This window comes from Tiliqua scincoides, chromosome 1 (genome assembly GCF_035046505.1).
Source record: "Tiliqua scincoides isolate rTilSci1 chromosome 1, rTilSci1.hap2, whole genome shotgun sequence".
Taxonomy (NCBI): domain Eukaryota; kingdom Metazoa; phylum Chordata; class Lepidosauria; order Squamata; family Scincidae; genus Tiliqua; species Tiliqua scincoides.
Window position 1 is genome coordinate 102,599,081 of NC_089821.1, and position 21,831 is coordinate 102,620,911.

A 21,831-nucleotide genomic window follows, 5' to 3' on the forward strand; every position below is an offset into this window, starting at 1 on the left:
GTGCAATTTTGACGATTCCTCGTCCCTCCCAAATCTGTCCTAAGTCTCACATCGTTTCCCAGTCTGTGTACATTGGCACAAACATTTTTCTTACACTGTGCCAGCATCTATGGGCAGGCTTCTACACTGCTGGGGCTGTCATTGTGCTGGTGTATGTGGCGATTCAGTGGTGCGTTTCAGGGATAGGATTGGGCCCCTCGGGTCACAGTGTGTGTATGTCTCTAGATTTCTCTTGGCTGGGGGAACAAGGAGAAGGAAGGATCTGTGCAGAGACCCTTCCTCCTGTTCCCCGGTCACCAGTTGAGTTATTCTCCATGGATCTCGTACATTTAGATGGTCCAGGAAGAGCAAACATGATCAGCTGGGAGAATGGGGTAAGGAGGACGATCTCACATGAAAGAATCCCCCAGCCAATCAGTCCCTCACCCACGAGCTGATTGATTTGCTTTCCATAGATGCTCTGGGGAAAGCATGGAGAGGACAGGATAGGGGAAGAGATGCCTTACGAGGGCTGTGCACACTTGTTCCATGGCCCAGTGCAATTTGGTACCAGCGCTGTCAATTCCCTCCAGATTTTCCTGCCAGTTAGTGAAGGAGTCTACAGGATTGTGGTGGGCATATTATATAGCCTGGCTGTATCACAATGCACATTTGCTTCTTGTGCTCCTGGCTGAACATCCATGGCTCTTTTCCTAGGAAACCATTTTTGCTATCTAATTTACAACTTCAGGATTCCTTGTTTTTTTCTTTGTTTAAAATTATTGGTCTGCTGCTGGGTATGGTTACCAGGTACAAAGGGGGACAGGGTGTATATACCTTTAACCATTGTATGGAAGAGAGATTTTTGGCAAGTGTAGCTTTAAAAACCTATCTTCCCTGTTGAGACACAAAATTCCCTCTTCTGTGAAAGATCAGGCACTCTGTCCCCCTTTGTATCTGGCAACCCTACTGCTGGGAATGGTGTGTTAAAATAATTCTTATTTGTTTCTGTTAACTGTTCCACTAATATTTTCCTCAGATACACATTCACTGGAATTTATACCTTTGAATCACTAATAAAAATTCTTGCAAGGGGCTTCTGTTTAGAAGATTTCACTTTCCTTCGAGATCCTTGGAACTGGCTAGACTTCACTGTCATTACATTTGCGTAAGTAATTTTTTTTTTTTTACAATCTCTAATGGGGCTTATTAGTAACTAAAAATGGAAGTTTTATTTGACAGGGAGACATGTTGGAGGAAGACTGTCCTGTTATAAGATACTTCTTTTTATTATTTTTCATATCCAAGAACTAGCTGAGCTGCAGAGCAAAAATGATGTATCGTCTAGTGGTATTGCAACTAGTTTTGGCTTACATTCTTAACATAAGCTTATTTCATATTTTGTCCTCTTTTTATTTACCAGAATGGAAGCCACTTCTCAAGTTTTTTTGTAAAAATTAAAGCAGTGTTTAAAGCAGTATGACTTGCTTCAATGACACTTAAAATTTAATGTGAAGGTAGGAAGGCTTACTAATATATGCAAGGGAACTGCAGCAAAAGGGGATGAGGTCTTGATGTAAGACCCAGATAAGTAGGATAAAGTCTGCCTCAATTCTGAATAACTGTGATTTAATTCTACAGGTATGTAACAGAATTTGTAAACCTAGGCAATGTTTCAGCTCTTCGAACTTTCAGAGTATTGAGAGCTTTGAAAACTATTTCTGTAATCCCAGGTAAGAAGTGAGCGGTATGATGAAGTGCCAGGCCCCTTGTATCTCCAACTGTTTTTTGTGTGCTGTCATTGTGTTTGTGTGTGAACTCCCCTATTACAGATATGTGACAGAGTTTGTGGACCTGGGCAATGTCTCAGCGTTGAGAACATTCAGAGTTCTCCGAGCATTGAAAACAATATCAGTCATTCCAGGTGAGAGCTAGGTTAAACACGGAGGCTGACTTCTTAAAACTCTATTAAAGATGAAATCCCATTTTTAAGCATAAGCCTTGTTGCTTGCTGCATAGTGTGAGCAAAAATAAAAAGCAGGAATCGAAAACCTTTTGTTTTCAGCAAGATGTGATTCTTTGCTTTTTAAATCTTTGAGCTTGATTTTTTTGGTTTACCAAATCAGCCTTTGAGTTTAACAAATTCTTGCATGAGACATTTGCAGTAATTGGCTCTATGATTTGCATCTTATGACATCAAGCTTCCCACTTTTAAATTAAAGGTCAATATATTAAGGCTTTCATACTGATGCAAATTTTACCATTTGTTGCAGGCACTTGAGACTAAAACTTGCAATCTGTTTTTCTTTTACTTTTAAAAATTATGCATAAAGAAATGCAAACATGAAAGATAGCATGGGCCATGCATGAGGATTTTCTAAAAGATGTCCATCTTCTCCAAACCATCCCCTGATTTACTCAGTAAGACCGAATGCAGTACCACTAAAATATCAAAAATAAAACATATCCATGTTATTCCACTAAACACTACTTTAAAGACTTCACAATAATGGTTTGGGCAAGAGACACCAGCAAAAGAAAGCAAGATATTTTCTACATAGAGCTGATGTATAGCATGGATAGCAAATCACGTTTTGGCGTAGGCAAAATATTTTTCAGATTCTATACACATATATATGTATTTTGTTTTCATACACAGTTTCAGACTGGCATAAATTTAACAGCTTCTCATTCATGTTCACAGGCAATTCAGGCTTTTCATGAAACCATTCTTTGTCACAAGCATAAGACTCATTTTGTTGTCATTCTGCATGAGATTTTACCTGAATTAAGCACATTCACGTGACATTTTCTATGACATCATAATGAATCTTCCTTTCTGTTTGCAGGCCTGAAGACCATTGTGGGAGCCTTAATTCAGTCTGTGAAGAAGCTCTCAGATGTCATGATCCTGACAGTGTTTTGTCTGAGTGTATTTGCACTAATAGGGTTGCAGCTGTTCATGGGCAACTTGAGGCACAAATGCCTGTTCTGGCCACCAGACAATTCAACGTTTGAAATAAACATTACTTCCTACTTCAATAGCACAATAGGGGAAAATGGTACATTTATTAATACAACTGTGACCACATTCAACTGGGACGAATACGTCAGTGACGACAGTAAGGATTGGTGATATTTTATTTTTAAATATTTTTTTAAAAAATGTTTTGCTGATCACAAGGCAGATGACAGTCAGTGTGTAAGGAAATTATGCAATACAGCCTAGACCAGTCCTCAAATTTAATGCTCTTGAATGAGTGCTGTTGACTTCAGCTCTTCTAGTAACATGACATAATGCCTCTTTAAATATTGTCTTCAGTAGCCCTAGTCAAGAATGTGTGTTTTGATGATCCTATCTTAAAGCTATCTGAGGTGGCTCTGCCAGGTGCAGCAGCACCAAAATGGCTACCGCTGCATCCGCTGGGGCTGCTGGAGGTCTCCTCGGGGGAAGCCCCAGGCCCTGCAATGGGGCTTCTCAAGTCTGTGCCAGCTATTTTGCCGATGCAGACTTGAGAACCTCAGTGTCGGGCTTTGCAGTCCAACACTGAGGATAGGGCTCTGCTGTTTCCACCCCCTTCCCAGGCCAGTTCCTCCCCCACCCCTCCCTCCTCCTGCCCTGTTCCACCCACTCCTTGCCATCCTCCACCCCGAAATTACCCACTGCCAGCTGGCGATGCAGGAGTGCCAGCTGGCCCTCCATGTGGTGCTGAGGCTCAGCATCTGCAGCCCCTCCTGTCCAGGTGCCGCAGACGTGCCTTATGGCACGTTTACGACACCCAGCGCTGGCACTGAGGGTCAATAGAATTGGGCCCTCAGAGAGTTAAACTGGGAGAGTAACCATTTAAATGCAAGTGAAACTAAAACCAAGAAGAATCAAATCCTGGTTTGCATGCAAGCGCAAACCACAGTGGCGCATGATGCAGCAACCTTGGTGAAGGCGTCTAAATCAGGGCTGAGTTTGAACAATGCTTGGATGGGAGACCACTTGGGACCTCCATGCATGCTGCCTGGAGTTCCATGGAAGAAAAGAGTAATATAAGTGAAATAAACTTTTAAGTAAGAAGCTGCATTTGCATCAAGAGAGAGTGCACATCTAGTAAATGTTAGTCACATCTAAATTCCACTGAAGTCAATTAGACTTCAATTAGTGGAATCCCGTTCTCTTGCTTCCAGCAATGCATTTCTGAGCATGTTTACTTGGACGTAAATTCCACTGTGTTCAGTGTGACTGCAGTCTCAATCAAAACTAACTTTTGATGAATTGTGCTCCCAGTCTTTTAGGCACCTGCTACTTTAATTCTTGGACCACACAGGTGGCAAATCCTTATGTGGTTTTGTGCTGAAATTGTTCGTGTTCTTGTACGGCTCTTTGCTAGTTTATGAAATTTCACATTCAATGGTGATTTTTATCTTGGCTAACAACAGTATATTGACTGCCAAGACTCTGCGCTACACTGTTTTTGCAGCTGCAATATCACACCTAAGCCGTGAAGCACCTTACACCAGACATTCTTTTTGCTCTTTTCTAATTGTATAAACCAGTGTTTCTCAAACAGTGGGTCAGGACCCACTAGGTGGGTCACAGACCAATTTCAGGTGGGTCCCCATTCATTGTGTATTTTATTTTTAGTATATTAGTTTTGACGCTGCCATGGTTTGTGACTTGATTTGGGGAAGTATTACAAATCTGTGCTTTTAATTGGCTACTTGGTTGTTGGCATCCTTCAGTCTCGGAAGACTATGGTGTCATGCTCTGAATGGTGGTTCTGGAACAGAGTGTCCTCTCTAGTGTGCAAAGCCTGGGTAAAGTAGGTATGGAGGATAGGCTGTTACCCATGCAGCAAATCCCCCCTCTCCACGTCGCTGAAATGGTCCAATGGAAAGGCAGAGGCCAATACGATTGGCTACTATGTATATGCTTTTAACAATGATAGTCAATGGGGCTTACTCCTGGGTAAGTGTGACTGGGATTGCAGCCTTTGGGATGTTTGGGGAATTTTTTTAAAGCAGATCCGCAACTGCTTGAGAGGGTTAGGAGGGTTCCTCTTTATTTTAAATAATTTTTTAAGCTTATAAATTTTTAATTCACTTACTTGATTGTTGTATGAGGGGATGTTAAAAAATTTCCTGCTTGATGATGTCACTTCTGGCCATTACATCGGTTCCAGTTTAAAAAATCACTTTCAGTGGATCCTGACAGATTGTCATTCTAAAAAGTGGGTTCTAGTACTAAAGCTGAGAATCACTGGTATAAACAGTTGGAAAATCAACACTTTTGAGAAAAGAACCATGCTTATTTTGCTTATAAATTGCATCCTTTATCTGATCATGTTTAGGTTGCCCTGTGTTCAGGCAGTGATAGATTCTAGAGAAGTACGCATTATTTGTAGCAAAAATGGAAAAAGACAGTTTTGGCACTGTTAAAAGCTAACAACTTTTATCATGGCCTAATATTTTATGGACCAGAGCTTGCATCAGCAGATGAACAACTGATAGTGCAGTTCTATGCCTCATTCAGAAGTAAGTCCTGTTGAGTTCAATTGGACTTGCATCTAGTATCTGACAGAGTTGTGCTCCATGAATGCTTATTCCACATTATGTTATATTTAGCAGTTTACAGTAGTTCAGTGTTTCTCAGTCAGTGGTAATTGAGGTGGTGACTGGTGGTATTCATGGAACCCCTGGACAGCTGCTGCCTGGTAGTGAAACCAGGGTCGCGACAAAACAAACAGTGGTAGGAGGTTCAGCTTGGCAGGCAGAGCTCCAAATCATGCTTTTCCGTGTTTGAAAAAGCCCTCCTGTCCACCCTGAGGCTCTTACTGATGTTTGTTGGGTCACATCTGGCCCCCCAATTCAGAAGTAACTGGCAATGTCATTGCCAGTTACTTTCAGTGGTACTTTGAATATATTGAACAGGTGAACCATGTGAAGTGGTACAGCAGAGGACAAAGCTTGAGAAACACTGCAGTAGTTTAACAGCTCTTCAAGGTGCTATAAGCACTGTCTGTTCTAGTGGCTGTCTGCTGGTATTCATTTGCATTTTTTTAGATTGTGAGCCTTTTTGGGACAGGGAGCCATTTAGTTATTTGATTTTTCTCTGTAAACCACTTTGTGAACTTTTAGTTGAAAAGCAGTATATAAATACTGTTAATAATAATAATGTTAATATAATACATGTTTATTGTTCTTTAAATGGTGATTTTCAGTACAATTAAAAGTTATCCATGTCTCTTTCTGAACAGGTCACTTTTACTTCTTAGAAGGGCAAAACGATGCTTTGCTGTGTGGCAATGGCTCAGATGCAGGGTGAGAGAATGATTAATTGCATTTGATTGTCTTGCATAGATAGTGGGCACAGCAGCTATATTTAAACTAACAGCCTGAATCCCATCCTCTACCAGTCCATAGTGTGCAGCCATGCCAATGGAGTATGCTATGGGGGTGGGTGGGCGGCCAAATAGCCAGCAAGAAGTAAGTAAAAAACTTTTATACTTACCTCCCAATAGGCCACCAGATAGCCTATGAGTCTCCTCAGAACCACACCAGCTCTTTTGCTGGCATAAGTCCATGGAGAGGAACAAGGCATGTTGGGCTGAAAAAAAGGGCATAGCACCCTGCTGCAACTGCAATCCATCCTATCCAGGCCCCAAATCACACCTGCCCTCCCCCTCTCCATCCCAAACCTCTCCTGAACCAACCCCAATCACCACCTTACCTGCCCTGGAACTGACGGGGTCCATCGGTGGCGAGTGGTGGAACTGCTGGCCTTTTGCACCCGCTGCTCCGATACTTAGAGTGGGACTCCATTTATAGTGGCACTGCAGCATTTAAGATGGCGGAATTTGCATTCCACCTACTTAAACAGCCTATAGGATTGGGCTGTTAGTTGAATAAGGGTACAAGCCTAACCAGGTCTACTCAGAAGTAAGTCCTATTTTGTTCAATGGGGCTTACTCTCAGGAAAGTGGAGCTAGGATTGCAGCCTATAAACCTCTACGCACTTTCTTGAGAGTTAGCCTCATTGAACACAATGGGTCTTACTTCTAAGTAGGCATAAGGTTGTACTGTAATGCAACTTTTGCCGTATTACATATAATATTCAGCAGAAACCTGCTCTGAGTGTCACCGTATATATTTATGGGATAAATTAAGTAAGGGGTGGAGTGAAGAGCTATATTTAACATATATTCCCTGGACAACATGTTCTACAATCATATCTTCCCCCATCCCAATCTCACCATTTTTTTTTTAAACTTGGAGTTTCTAAGATGGGCTGGGGTGGGGGAAAGAGAGAGATAGAGATTTTCTCCCTTGCTTGTGGTCTCCTACTAGGCTTGGCTTAGATTAAATCACAGCAAGCTTATATGATAGCACTTTATGTTGGCATGTTGAGGATTTCATCAAAGCATTAGTTCTTCCGAGTTAGAGGAGAAAAGATTTTGACCCTGTAGTAGACCTTTGCAACTTCCGTTCTTGAATTAATTCACAGAGTGCAGTTGCAACTGAGAAACTTGATAGTCCATTTGCTCAAGCATCAGCCTGTAGAACAACACAAGATTGAGTAGGACAATCTTTTTTAAAATGCCTTATTTTCTCTTTTTTCTAGTCAATGTCCAGAAGGATATATGTGTGTAAAAGCTGGTAGAAACCCCAACTATGGCTATACAAGTTTTGATACCTTCAGCTGGGCCTTCTTGTCACTCTTTCGACTGATGACTCAGGACTACTGGGAAAATCTTTACCAGCTGGTGAGGGTCTTTAAAAGCAAGGAGTAGCCACAGTTATACTGATGTTGATGATACAGAGTACCTTTTTCATGTCAGTATTGACAAGTGTTACAAAGACAGATGGGCTGTGTTGCTTGCATTTCACAGATAGAACATTGGATTCCAGAAGCAATAGTTACTTGTTCAAGTCCATGCACAATTATCAAATATTTTTTTAATTGATTTAGGGTGCAATCCAGACCAGACCTTGGACTGGCGCAAGTTCCTCCTTGAGAGTCAGCTAGGTCAGGGTGCAGAGGTGCACTGGCCTGTGGAGGCTGTATTCAGCCTCTGCGCCAATGGAGGGAGCAAGCCTTGCATTAGCTGAGCTCGGCCGACGCAAGGCTCTGTGGAGTGCCACAGGATGTGGTGCTGGCGTCTAGCCTAGACGCCTTTAAAAGTGGATTGGACGAGTTTCTGGAGGAAAAATCCATTATGGGGTACAAGCCATGATGTGTATGCGCAACCTCCTGATTTTAGGAATGGGTTAAGTCAGAATGCCAGATGTAGGGGAGAGCACCAGGACGAGGTCTCTTGTTATCTGGTGTGCTCCCTGGGGCATTTGGTGGGCCGCTGTGAGATACAGGAAGCTGGACTAGATGGGCCTATGGCCTGATCCAGTGGGGCTGTTCTTATGTTCTTATGTTCTTATGAGTGTGGGGAGGAGGCAGGGAAGATGGGAGGGAGGCGATCCGGGGTGGGGGGTAGGGCAGGCAGAGGGCAGCCCCAGGGGTGGGTGGGCAGCGAGCAGGAGGCGGGGCTGGGATCCGGTTGTTATGCCGGATCCTAGTCCCAATACCCAAACAGCATAGTGCGGCTTCAAGTCGCTCTGCTCTCCTCAGACTCATGCCACCTCAGGAGGTGGCCTAAGTCTGAGGAGACCCATAGGGGCTGCAGTGGCTTACCCAGAGGTAAGGGGAAGAGTTTCCCTTTTCCTTCAGCTGAGCCACTTTGCAGCCTTATCTCAAGCTGGATAGAGTGCAAGCCTCCTGGCTTGCCTGTTCCACCCACCGCAAGATAAGATTGCATTGTTAGTTCTGACAGAGTAGGCACATAGGAGTGCAAAGGTTTGTGGCAGCGAGATATGAGCATTGAGATAAAGTCAGACCTACCTGTCCCATATATGAATTTGCTTTCTGAGTCAGATGTTAATTCATCTAACCCAGTTTTGTCACCTATGACTGGAACAGCTTTCCAAGGCCTCAGACAGGGGTCTTTCCAAACTCTGCTCCCTTTAACTGGAGGTATCTGGGATTGAACCTGGGATGTTCATGCAAACTGTGTGCTCTAGCACTGAGCTGTGCCCCCCCCCCCCCACATATGATAGCCTTCCAAGTGGCTGAGTGGACTAGAGGTAAAACACACCAAGGCACAAGGTATTGCATATGTACAGTGACCCGTGTTGATGTGGCACGTATTGCATACTCTCTTTTGTCTTGGATGCACATACCAAAAAGTGTGGACTTCACTAGTATAGTAGGATCTACAGAATATAGTTGTAGCAAAGTCCCAAGCAAAGGTGCTCGCACATAATGTAGGCAAGATAAATTGGCAATGAGGGCATTGGAAAGCAGAGCAAGAATAGATGTTAGCGGAGCAAACTTATAGGTGGAAGTGGGTCAGGGACTGTTAACTGGTAATCCAGTGCCCTGTCCCCAAGCAGAACAGGTCAGAGGGTACAGTGAAACCAAGCTGATCATTTTGGTGCGCAGCCAGCATTCTTGATTATTGGACTGTTTATTCCAGCAACCAACAGAAACATGTGACTCAAATGTTCTGTAAAATGTTCCCACCAATAATGTTGCATGTTACACAAATAAATGTATTGCTGTCAATTCTTTGACCACTGATCAACAGCTGTGGCTGCTCCATAGCAAATCAGTGATACCTTGAATAATGACTGCAAGTTTGACTGTTCCGAGAGAGAACTGAGTTGCACAGGAAGTCAGTGCAACTTAGTCAGAAATGGGAAAATAGCTTTTCGCAGAAGAAATGCTTCAGTGTTAGGGATGAATGAGAGATGAACACCAGATGTGTTAGTAAAAGAGCTCTCATGTACATAAAAAAGATTGCTGTGGTTCTTACAGCAGCCTTTTGTTTGCAGTCATTAACATTTAATTAACAGTTAATTAATATGCAGATGTAATTAAAATGCGGACTTCTACATATCACTGAGAGTTTGTATCTGTGACCAGCATATGGCAATACATTAATTCAGGATAAAGTAATCATTTTTTAATGAGATCATAGTCTATGTTTCTCTTTGGTAACAAATGAAAATGCTGTAATTAAGAGGGGGGTTACTATATTTTATAGGAACGTGATATTATTAATTCTTTCTTTTTTTTTTTTTTTTTAAAGACCCTGAGAGCTGCTGGCAAAACGTACATGATCTTTTTCGTACTGGTGATTTTCCTGGGCTCTTTCTACCTGATCAACTTGATCTTGGCTGTTGTTGCCATGGCCTATGAAGAACAGAATCAAGCCACCATGGAAGAAGCCGAGCAGAAGGAAGCAGAGTTTCAGCAGATGCTGGAGCAGCTGAAAAAACAACAAGAAGAAGCACAGGTAAATTTCTGGTGTGTCTTCTGTTCGTGCTCTACTCGTACAGAAGGACATGTGCGATCAGAATTTCACTGTATCAGATTATGGTGTGTTTTTTCAGTTGGTTAACATCAGCCACATGTGAGCCTGAAATATTGCAAGGTGGCTTTTGGGTAGTGGGCATATATACAGGCCCAGACAAAAGACACAGAGAACTACTAAGCAAAGAAATAAATAATAGTATGTAATTCCTTGGGAAAAAATTATAGGCAGAGCTGAGTCAAAGGTTCTGTTTTTTCAACCAGCCTGTAGCAAAATAACTGAAATCTGCCTCATCCAGTCACCTGGTGTCGAGAACGATCAAATATGTTTTCTGTACTGCACAGAAGTAGAAATGTTTCAGTTTCAGTACCTTTATTGGCATACAGTTACAATACATACACACTTACATATACAAGAAAGAAAGAAAAACTTAAAAGAGCTGACTAGAGAAGTAGAAATGTAATTTGGGTGGGTTTGATTTTGCCAATATAGCTTCTTAGCTTAAAGAAGGATAGCCTGTGAGACTCAGCCCATTGAACAGAAGGAGCTGTGTGGCTTTCCTTAGCCAGTGCTTAGTAGGACTGGACAGAATAATTCTTGCCCTCATTCTCTCACAAGTGATGCTGTGGTAGGTTCCATTCCTGGTCCATCTCAGGCTGTGGTAGGTTCCATTTCTGGTCCATCTCAGCACATCTCAGAGATGTGCTGTCAGTAGGGCTGCCTGGCCCTGCAAAAGACAAGAAATGCAACAACTCTGTGGCCCTTTCTTTTGCTGTATTGAGTTGTTTGCCAAGAAAGGACATGTCTGCAGTGATAACTGTTTCTTGGATTAGATCTTGGTGCCCAATAAGTGGGTAGAACCTACCATTTTGTCTTCCTCTATAACCAGTGAAGAGGGAGAAGAGATTTCTCAAGTTAAATTCAGCAATGTTAGTGAATCTAGCATCCCGAGGTGTATTTGGTAAGATTATGAAATGCTTCGTAGGATATGAAATCCACAAAACCGTTTTGTAAGCTCATTCTTTTTGCGCTGCTGAGTTTTGGAACATAGGATTAATGTAGTGAGCATCAGATTCATCTGCCTTTTGAGAGAAAAATCCAATAATAGTATTAACAGATTAATATTCTACCTCTTACATGTATTTAACTTTGTTTCACAATAGGCAGCTGCTGCAGCCGCCGCAACAGGCGAATCTCAGGAGTTCAGCGAAGTTGGTGGGGTAGGAGGGTTCTCAGAGAGTTCTTCAGTGACATCTAAGTTGAGTTCTAAGAGTGCAAAAGAGAGGAGGAACAGGCGGAAAAAGAGGAAACAGAGAGAACAGTCTGAAGGAGACGAAAAGGATGAAGACGAATTTCACAAATCTGAATCTGAAGACAGCATCCGAAGGAAAGGCTTTCGGTTCTCCATTGAAGGGAACAGACTGACGTACGAGAAAAGGTTCTCTTCCCCACACCAGGTATGGAGAATATATTCTAGTCTGCTTGTTAACAACTAATTTTGAGTCAATTGGAACAGGAGGCAGAAGGTCTGGTCTAGGGGGTACAGCTGCTGTTCTGTTCAAAGATATCATCTGAAGGTTGCCTGTTCAAGATCACCAGAAGCCCCGGGAGCAGCAAGACCTTGACAAACTGAGCAGGGCTCTTTTGGGTGAGAGTCAAAAGAAGCCAGCTCTGAAGCTCTTTGTGCAGGAGGAGACGGCAGCCAGAATGTGACCTGACCATGAGAAGATCCACCTGGAATATAGTCAGTTCTTGAAAGATAGAACTTCTCTGTTCATTGTAAAAACTTCTTTGGGGGTATAGAGAAAGCCTGCCCATGTAAAACACCTTGAATAAAGCCAAAGGAGCAATCCAATGGCCAGAAAGGCAGTATATAAATACCTGTTGTTGTTGTTGTTGTTGTTGTTGTTATTCCTTTGCATGGACAATCTCATCAGCAGAGAAATATGCATGTCACTCTTGGTAGACCAGGATTAAAGTCTAGGAAAGTCAATTGTACTTCAAATGCACGGCAGTGAGAGACAGTATACCTGCCATGCTTTGCCCTCAACAACTCCACCTGCATCATCCCTAAATACTCCCCAGTTATTACTCTTTTCAACTGAGGCTACTTTGTAGCTCCAAGTGCTGAAATGATCAGCAGACCACTACAGTGAAACAAATTCAAGGTCATACTAAGTGGGACTAGCAGAACAGGTCAGGGGGTACTTCCATATTTGTGCAAAAATATGGTTACCACAAGGAATGCATTACTCAGCTGATTATGTTTATGAAGTGCCTGGCAGGAAAATGAAAGTAAAATATAGAAAGACAGACACCCAGGCCTATCAGCCAGTCCAAAGATGAAGCAAAAAGTGGTTAGCTGTGCTTTTATTAATTTATGACTTATAAAGTAAAAGAGACAATTTACTAAGTAGAACCTTTTACAGTAGTTAAATATCATTATTTTGTACATATTAATTTATTGTCTTTTCAATAATAATGCAGACCATCCTTGTGCTCTTGGAAAAGTACGTAAAAGCATCCGTGTTCAATAATTTTTTCCTTATCTAGGAAAAATATCCCACACCTTACAAAATTACCCAGGCCAACACACATTTTGCTTCCTTAAACATTACACCAATTCCTGGGTATATTTGGGGTGCTGATTCCAAAAATGGCATCCGTTTTGCCCTATCGCGTCTAGTTTTGGAGATATAGTATAGCCTCATTAGTGAATGGTTCAAGCAGCTTCCTCATGAGGAAGCCTACACCATGGCTTCCTCATGAGGAAGCTGCTCGAACCATTCACTAATGAAGCTATACTATATCTCCAAAACTAGACGTGATAGGGCAAAACGGATGCCATTTTTGGAATCAGCAACCCAAATTCGTATCAAACCACCATGAAGTTTGGGAAAAACTTTTGTGACCCTCAGTTTTGTAGGCCTGTGTTATCATTTAACGACACTGTCAGCCCAATCCTAACAGGGCCTTATGCTGCCAGAACTAACATTTTGGCAGCATAAGTTCCTTTATGGCTGTTGCAAAGCATGACGCTTCATTCAGTTTGGCCTGGCCACCACCAGAAGCACTAAGCAGCCAGGTCCGTGTGATTGTGGACAGGGAAGAAGTCTTGGCACTGGTAAGGGTGGAGGGAGGCAGAGAGAGGAGGAATGGGGCAGAGATCAGAATGGGAAGGAGGGTGAATCAAGGCCAGGAAGAAGGCATTATTGGTTGCAGTGGTGCCATGGATATCCTAACCTTTTCCCGCCTCAATTCACCTTCCCGGCTGTACTTGGAATTGTGCCAGATATTGACACGATCTATTTAACATAGACCCTGTGGGGCACTAAGGGCTTACCCCGGGGCAAGGGAACACAGGTCCCCTTACTCTAAGGAGGCCATCGTAGCTTGAAACTCACCCACAGGACGTAGCATGAGCTCTGTTTGCATGGCTGCATCGCTGTGTGGGGAGTTCAGTAAGATTGGGTTGCCCAGTTATTTTAAAGAAACAAAAACACTATCTTGTGCATGGCTTATGGATATTTCAGCTCTTGACTATTTTTCATTTTTCCTACAGTCTTTGCTGAGCATCCGAGGATCCCTGTTTTCCCCAAGGCGCAGCAGCAAAGCAAGTCTTTTCAGCTTCCGAGGCCGCGCAAAGGATATAGGATCGGAAAATGACTTTGCTGATGATGAGCACAGCACTTTTGAAGATAACGAGAGCAGAAGAGATTCCCTCTTTGTCCCCCATAGACACAACGAGCGGCGCAACAGTAACATCAGTCAGGCCAGTCGGTCATCCAGGATGATTCCCGTGCTTCCAGCAAATGGGAAGATGCACAGCACTGTGGATTGCAATGGAGTGGTTTCCTTAGTTGGTGGGCCTCCTCCTCTCATGTCCCCCACTGGACAGCTCCTGCCTGAGGTAATGATAGATAAAGCAATCACTCATTTGAAAGCATGCAATACAGTCAACCCTTAATGGACCTCAAGTCAATGAACCTTGGAAAGATCAGACAGTGACTGTCAAACCCTGCCTTGATCCGTCACATCCTACCTTACAGAGCTCTCTCAGCAGTATCAAAAGAGCTTGGTAAGGCCATTAAGGGCACAGTCCTAATCAACTTTCCAGCGCTGGCATAGCTGTGCCAGTGGGGCATGTGCTGTATCCTGCAGTTGGGGGGGGGGCAGTCACAGAGGCCTCCTCAAAGTAAGACAATGTTTGTTCCCTTACCTCAGAGCTGCAGTGCCCTTATGTCAGTGCTGGAAAGTGGGTTAGGATTGCGCCCTTCATTTCAGAAGGGGCTTGGGGCAGGCTTACCCATCTTCCAAGACTCCTTTGGCACTGCTGCTCTTTTTTCCGCCCTCAGGCAGAGCACTCAGAAGTTCCTCAGGAAGCAAGTTTCCAGTGAATTCCACTTATTGAGGAGCTCCTCCATCCCTAGAGTGCCCTGGTGGGGAGTGAAGTTGAGCAGCAGTGCCCAGGGAGAGCTTCCTAAGCTAGGGGTTTAATTGACTAATGAGGAAGAAAGGTGTTCAGATTTAGTGAACTTTCAACATTAATGGACACCATTAATGGACCCCCGTTACACCATTAAATTGAGGGTTCACTGTACTTCAGCTATACTGTATAAAGGACTTGAGAGTGTGAAGGATGAAGTTCCTTGTGACTACCAAGCAGGTCAAGCTACAACATCCACCTGCCCACCACTACTACGTTAACTTGCATAACCACAGGCTGAAATTGTGTAAAGCAGAACATGGAAATATCTGTGAAGAGAACTAAGCAAACTACAGGGAGGAGCAACATGGCCCACCTATACAACCTTACTTGAGTAAAGCTAGTAGTAGCATGGAACATAAGAAGGGCTAAATATTTAGGGTGCAATCCTAACTTGTACAGGAACCATGGGCAGATCCAAGGGGGGGCCATGGGTGTGTGGAGCAGGGAGCAAAGTCAAGAGCCAGGGGAATGCCCACTTGGTGGGGCATTGGTGGCCGATGGAGTGAAGTTGGAATGGGAGCCCAGGTCTACCCAGCAGGTAGATCTGGGCTCCATGTCCAAGGGAGCCTGGGTCTACCTGCCCAGCAAACAGCCATGGAAGCTGTTTGATCTGGGCTCCAAGTCCCACCTGGTTGATCTGGGCTCTGGAGTTAAGGAAGTGCTCATGGCCTCCCCCCTCCCCAACACAAACACTGGATCCACCCCTGGCTGAATCCATCCCTTAGGTAGGCTGACTAAATCCAGCACAAGGAAGGTGTGGGCTGGGGCGAAACTCAAGAGTAAGGACACTCGGAGTAAGGGGATTTTATTCCCCTTACCCTGTGTCATGCACCAGCCATCCCAAGGGGCTACACACATATCCAAGAGGCCCGTGTAACACTGGTTTGGCAGGGAGCACTGGCTTGGAGGGGGGCGGCTGGATTGCTTTGTACGTCTAGTAATCAGTTAAATAAGTTGCTTTAAAGATGCCCCTGGTCAATCAGGTAGCAGATTTTTTTTTAAGTGAATTGTTTTTAATTCAAGTTCTTATACAACAATGGATAGTAGGCATCATCTTAGAGAAGAACTATTCCCTTTCTCACTCACACAGGAAGGAATCTGTCTTCCAAGATAGTGCCTGCAAAGACATAACAGAGGAATTAAGGCAAAGTGAGAATATGCTTTTTTCCCCTTCAGAGTGATTGTTTATTGACTTGCAAATTAATGTTGGCTTAATTGACTAATTAAAACCCATTGGCCTAATTGACAAAGATTTCTTTAATTAAAGTGACAGTCTTAATCATATGGCATGCTAGGGAGAAAAGGCCCAGGAGAGCTGTTGTCTTACTTTTCTGAGGAGCTTTCTGCACCCCATCACTTCTCCTCTCATTTAACAATGTTAGAGCCTCATCCTATGGGCAGGTCAGCAAAAGGAAACATTCCCAGGTATTGTTAACTGGAGGCAAATTACAGTCATAGACAAGCAGGGATTCTTGACGGTAAGGGTGGTTTGACAGTGGAAACAATTGCCAAGAGAGGCAGTGGATTCTCCCTCACTGGAGATCTTCTAACAGAGCGTCAACAGGTACCTGCTGGAGATACTCTAGGAAGATTCCCCGCTACAGACAGGGCATTGGACTAGATGAGCTCATGGATCATTCCTACTCTATGATTCAGTGAATCTAAACATTTTTCTGGTCCACAGTCAACAAACTATGGTTTATGGCAACAATAACTTTAGTTGCAACAGATTACACACTCTGGTTCACAATATCAGATGAAATATGTTGCCTGATCCGAATCATATTTTCTTGGAAGTAAATTTCAGAGAGACAAACAATTTCATTGATTTCAATGAGATTTCTGTCCAAGTTTCTTGAAGAATACAGCCTGAAGGAGATTTGAATAACCACATAAGAACACAAGAAGAGCCCTGCTAGATCAGGCCAAAGGCCCATCTAGTCCAGCTTCCCGTATCTCACAGTGGCCCACCAGATGCCTCAAAGAGCACGCAAGCTACTTGCATCTGGCATTCTATTTACCCTCGTACCCCCCCAATGAAGACACTAGCCTGCAACTTGGGCTTAACCTATAACATCTTCACGTTTGTCACAATTTGTGAAGTTACTTGAGTATCTTTTTATAAAGTCAAATATATGATCACTGTTTAATGCATACTTTCTTTGTAGGGCACCACTACAGAAACGGAATTAAGAAAAAGACGCTCAAGTTCTTACCATATGTCTATGGATTTTCTGTCTGACCCTGCTGCAAGGCAAAGAGCAATGAGTATAGCCAGCATACTTACCAACACCATGGAAGGTAAGTAAAGATGCAGACAAACCTTCCACAATCCAATGGACAAGGTCTGGAGTTCAGTGTTGGGGGAGAGGGGATCATGCAATCTCTCCTTTTGTTTCTTTGACTGCCTTTGGTTTCAAATGATGTTCTTTGCTCACACAATTGTTCTAGGGCAGGGTGGTCCAGCCCATGGCCCATGAAGCCCAGGCTGCAAGATCTTTTTTACTTTCACCCAAAAGCCCTGCCACGGCTCCCCACCGCCATCTCCTGCTTCAGTGGCTTTTTAATCTCCTTGTTGCACCAGTCCAGCTTCTCCAGCACAGCACAACAGGGAGATCAAAAAGCCCCAGCGCACCTACTACTACCTCCGCCTCCTTCAACGGAGCCTGCCAAATGACTTTGGTGGCTCAGAATGAGAAAGTAATTGATAGTGACATCATCACATTGCCACCAATTACTTCCAGGTCTGCCTAGTCATGTGGCCCTCCCCCAGCTGCCAGAAGTTGGACTGCCCAATTCTAGGGAGACTGTTTCATGTTCATACCTATAACCATTAGCAGTTTTTAACTACTATATGTTAATTGATGCTCCTCAGTTCTTACATCCAGTCATTTTGAACCTAAATAAGTGCCTCTCCACAGTGGCGTCGCTAGGGGGTGTGGGCTGCACCGGATGGCATGCACAAGGTGTGACACCACTACTGGCCAAAATTTTTAAAATCTTGGTATTTTCGAACAATACCATCATTATATATCATTCAGTGCATAATTTCCTGCAGAATGCAATGAAACAAACCATGCTGAAATATCGCTAGTCTATCAAAAGTTATAGACAAAAAACCAGTGGGGGGAAGGGTGTGTCACCACGCCCATTGCCTTGCGTTGCCATGCTAACCGCATGGTAGGAGGTCCATCAAGGGGGTGACGCGCTGGTCTCCTGCACGGCTGACATAGTGACACAACAGCCACCCCACCCCAGAAGTGTATTACCTCTGTATTTATAGAGTTGAAATATGGAAATGATCATTGGCAAAGTAGTGTATCAAAGTATCCCTGTAGGATGGCCACTGGAGCCACTGGGTTGTTGGGCCTCCTCTGAGCAAACGTTCTGAGAAATCCAACCAAAGTTGAATCTATAGATTTGAATGAAAAATTTAAGCAAGGGCAAACGACAAAGATATCACAGCGCAGCATATAAATATATACTGAATGTATGTATTGAATGGACTCCTTTTAAAGCATATGCCTTCTTTTCCAGAACTTGAGGAATCGAGACAGAAATGCCCTCCATGCTGGTATAAATTTGCTAACATGTGCTTAATCTGGGATTGTTGGCCTCCGTGGTTAAAAGTAAAGCATATTGTAAATTTGGTTGTGATGGACCCCTTTGTCGACCTGGCCATTACTATCTGCATTGTTTTAAACACCTTGTTTATGGCAATGGAACATTATCCAATGACACCTCAGTTTAACAACGTGCTATCAGTTGGGAACTTGGTAAGTCTTCATTATAATCTCCTTGAGTTGTTGCTGTTTTCAGGACAACAGGAAAGGCAGGCAGGATTAATGTTTATGTTAAACCTTAACATTAACAACAGGAAATAAATACTAATATTTCTTGGAAGAATTATTGAATTGTTTGGCTTTTCTATGCATGATGTGTGTTTCCATTAAGAGCCACAAGAAGTTACTAGGGGAGACATGCTTTCCCCATGTCCCTTTCCAGCCTAGTTTTTGTGTTGTGTATGGCTTTGCTCAGGAAACAGCACCAACCTACTCCACCCCTGCAGTCATTAGTACTGGGATCAATACCATTTGCTGTGTATGCTTCTCAAGTTTAGCTTCACCTTAGCACAGCCAAAGAGCCATTTTCCTTGAAAAACTTGTTATTGCATTTTTTGAAGACTCCTGCTCAGCTGGGACAACTGCAGCAATTCTGAGGAAAGCACATAAGGTTAACAGATTTTCTTAGGAACCTGTCTCATATCTGCAATTTGTAGCTGGTAAATAGAAGGGTGGTAGTTTCTGTTGCACCTTGTTCAGCACCAGTCAAAAGAGGAACCTGCTCTGGTCATGAAAGGAAGAGTGCTGTTGATTTAGGACTGCTTCAAATGTTAGGCATTAGCTGCATGGACAGCACTTTTATGTAGCAAAGAAGCATATCAGCATGTGAGATGACAGTACATGTGTCTGTATCACTGCATATAGACTTGGTGGGAGTATCCTTGCATATGTACGCAACATGCACAGTACATGGAATTAAAAAAAATAGTTACAACATAATCTAAAAATGAACTGTTTCAATAAGACAGTGGAAAAAGGTAGCATAAGAGCTTCTTGCCCCTTTTTTAAAATTATTTTTTTATTTTTTCATAAATAAACACACATACAAAACACATACATACAAACATTGAGGTTGCAGGATACCATATACCAATTAATTAATAATTCATTCTACCAATAATTTATTTATTCTTCTCTCAAATCAAATATTACGCCACTACCAAATCGTGTCATTATCTTGAATAGCAATTCAAATCTTGCATATCATCTCTAAACTTTTTTTTCTCTCTTTTCCATCTTTTTTTCCTGATAAACTTCACAAGAATGTCTCTTAAGAGTTCATGCTTTGATATACATCCTCTTCTTAGTCTTCTTATTCCTGCCAATAAATCCAGATCCTGGCAGGTCATCTCCTTCTCTTGGTCAATCTCTTGGTAAACTACGCTTGTTGGTTGACATGTCTCTTCCCCGTTCTGGTCCAATACCTTTTGGGTAGTTATCCTCCAGTCTGCCCCATCTTTCTGTATTTCCATTAAAATTGTCATTTCAGCTTGTTGGTCATTATTCTTCATTGTTGTAGCTTTAACTTCCATTTCATTAAGCTTATTTATATGTTGGCTTAAAGTTTCCACGCTAATTTGGATTTGTAAAATTTGGATCACTTGTCGACTCATGTCAAGCAAATATTTCAGCTTTTCCCAATAGATTTTCCCAATTTGTTCATGATGAATCCATGATTTTTCCCTTACAGTTTTCTTTTAGTCCACTAGATGTCCTGGACAATCTCTTTGCTATGGAATACAAACATTTAGTTTCCCACAAACGCCGACCAAACAGTGTTCAACTCACCCCTCAGTGATAGGAAATCCTTCCGCACTCAAATAATCCAGAATTCAACATCCAATAAACTTTATATCTCATAAAGGGCTGCAGATTTGTAAACTTGTATTGATAAAGTTATACTCCATATAGTGCCAAAAACTCAAATATCTCTTCTCAGATTTAAAAACAACAATGAGGTAGAGGAATCCTTCCCTCCTTCTCCTTTTTCCAAATTCAGTTGTTTAAAGCTGGGATTTACATAACACAAACAGCACTTACTTTATTCTTCCAAGTATCTTCTTTCAATAGATGAAATCTGTTTCAGTAGATGGCATCTCCACAGGGGTTTTGCAGTTAGTCGTGATTTCATGTTTCCTCCCCCACTGCCTTTAACGGCCAACTCCTGAGAAGGAAGCCCCCCGGCTGGGCTCCAACCTAACTCAGGTATCACCGTCAGGATGACTAAACCTCTCCTGGCAATGTCATCAAATCTCCTGGACCAGCAGAAATAGAGGTGAGAAACAGGCTGAAATCTGGAACCCCGGAGATTGTGCCTGTTCAGTTCACTGCATTGCCCTGCCCCCCCCCCAGATCTTCTTGCTCCTGAAGTAGACTATACATAAAAAATATGTTAGGCTTTACTACATACTGCAATAATTTTTCTCTTTCTGGCTGCCTCACCTTTTATTTTTTCTTCTTTTGGTGCTTTCTGTTTTCCTGCTCTGATGAGTATAATCGCATTATTTGGCATCAATGACAAATTATATTTTTACATATAGGTGTTTACTGGAATCTTCACAGCAGAAATGTTTCTTAAGATAATCGCCATGGATCCTTATTATTATTTCCAAGAAGGCTGGAATATATTTGATGGCATCATTGTCAGCCTGAGTTTAATGGAACTGGGACTTGCAAATGTGGAAGGATTGTCAGTCCTCAGATCCTTCAGATTGGTAAATATAGAAATAAGCCACAAAGATTTCAACATTCATTTTAATCATAAGGCAGTGGTTCCCAAACTTTTTCAACTGGTGTCTCCTTTGACCTAATGGGCCATTGGCCTCAGCTTGCTATTAGGACTGCAATCCTACACATTGAATAGAGCAGTGGATTTTTCACTAGGATTCCATGACTCCCCTGGCTGGTTTCCATTGCTTCCCAAGGAGCCACAGTTTACGGTTTGGGAACCACTGTCATATGCTATATAAACCCTGATCAAATTATAAATTATATACTATATAATCTGACTCATGTATATATTATATAGTTACTATATAGTTTGACTCATGTATATGCCACTCATGTCTGACTCTTTATCTTTCATTAAGTTTTACAACACGTGTTCATGAAGGAACGAACATGCAGTAGTGTAGTAGTCTAAGGGCCCAATCCTATCCAGTTTTCCAGTGCCGGGGCAGCTGCAATGCAGCCCCAAGGTAAGGGAACAAATGTCCCCATCCCTTAAGGAGGCCTCTGGGACTGCCTCCCCACCACAGGATGCAGTGCATTTCCTATTAGCACAGCTGCACCAGTACTGGAAAATTGGATAGGATTGGGCCCTAACACTACCTCCCGATGCATATTTACTTGAAAGTAAGCCTCATCAAGTTCAATGGGACTTACA

At 42.7% G+C, this 21,831-nt stretch overlaps 1 protein-coding gene across 1 annotated transcript in view; it reads left to right on the forward strand.

Moving 5' to 3' along the window:
* Positions 1-21,831, forward strand: part of LOC136657681 (sodium channel protein type 2 subunit alpha-like) — a 78,952-nt gene that overhangs the window by 14,675 nt on the left and 42,446 nt on the right. The window contains 12 exon segments of the mRNA XM_066634677.1: positions 1,019-1,147; positions 1,621-1,718; positions 1,721-1,903; positions 2,829-3,101; positions 6,225-6,288; positions 7,589-7,730; positions 10,110-10,316; positions 11,498-11,791; positions 13,897-14,244; positions 16,992-17,124; positions 18,361-18,599; positions 20,987-21,160. Of these exon segments, the coding sequence (XP_066490774.1) occupies positions 1,019-1,147; positions 1,621-1,718; positions 1,721-1,903; positions 2,829-3,101; positions 6,225-6,288; positions 7,589-7,730; positions 10,110-10,316; positions 11,498-11,791; positions 13,897-14,244; positions 16,992-17,124; positions 18,361-18,599; positions 20,987-21,160 (2,284 nt within the window).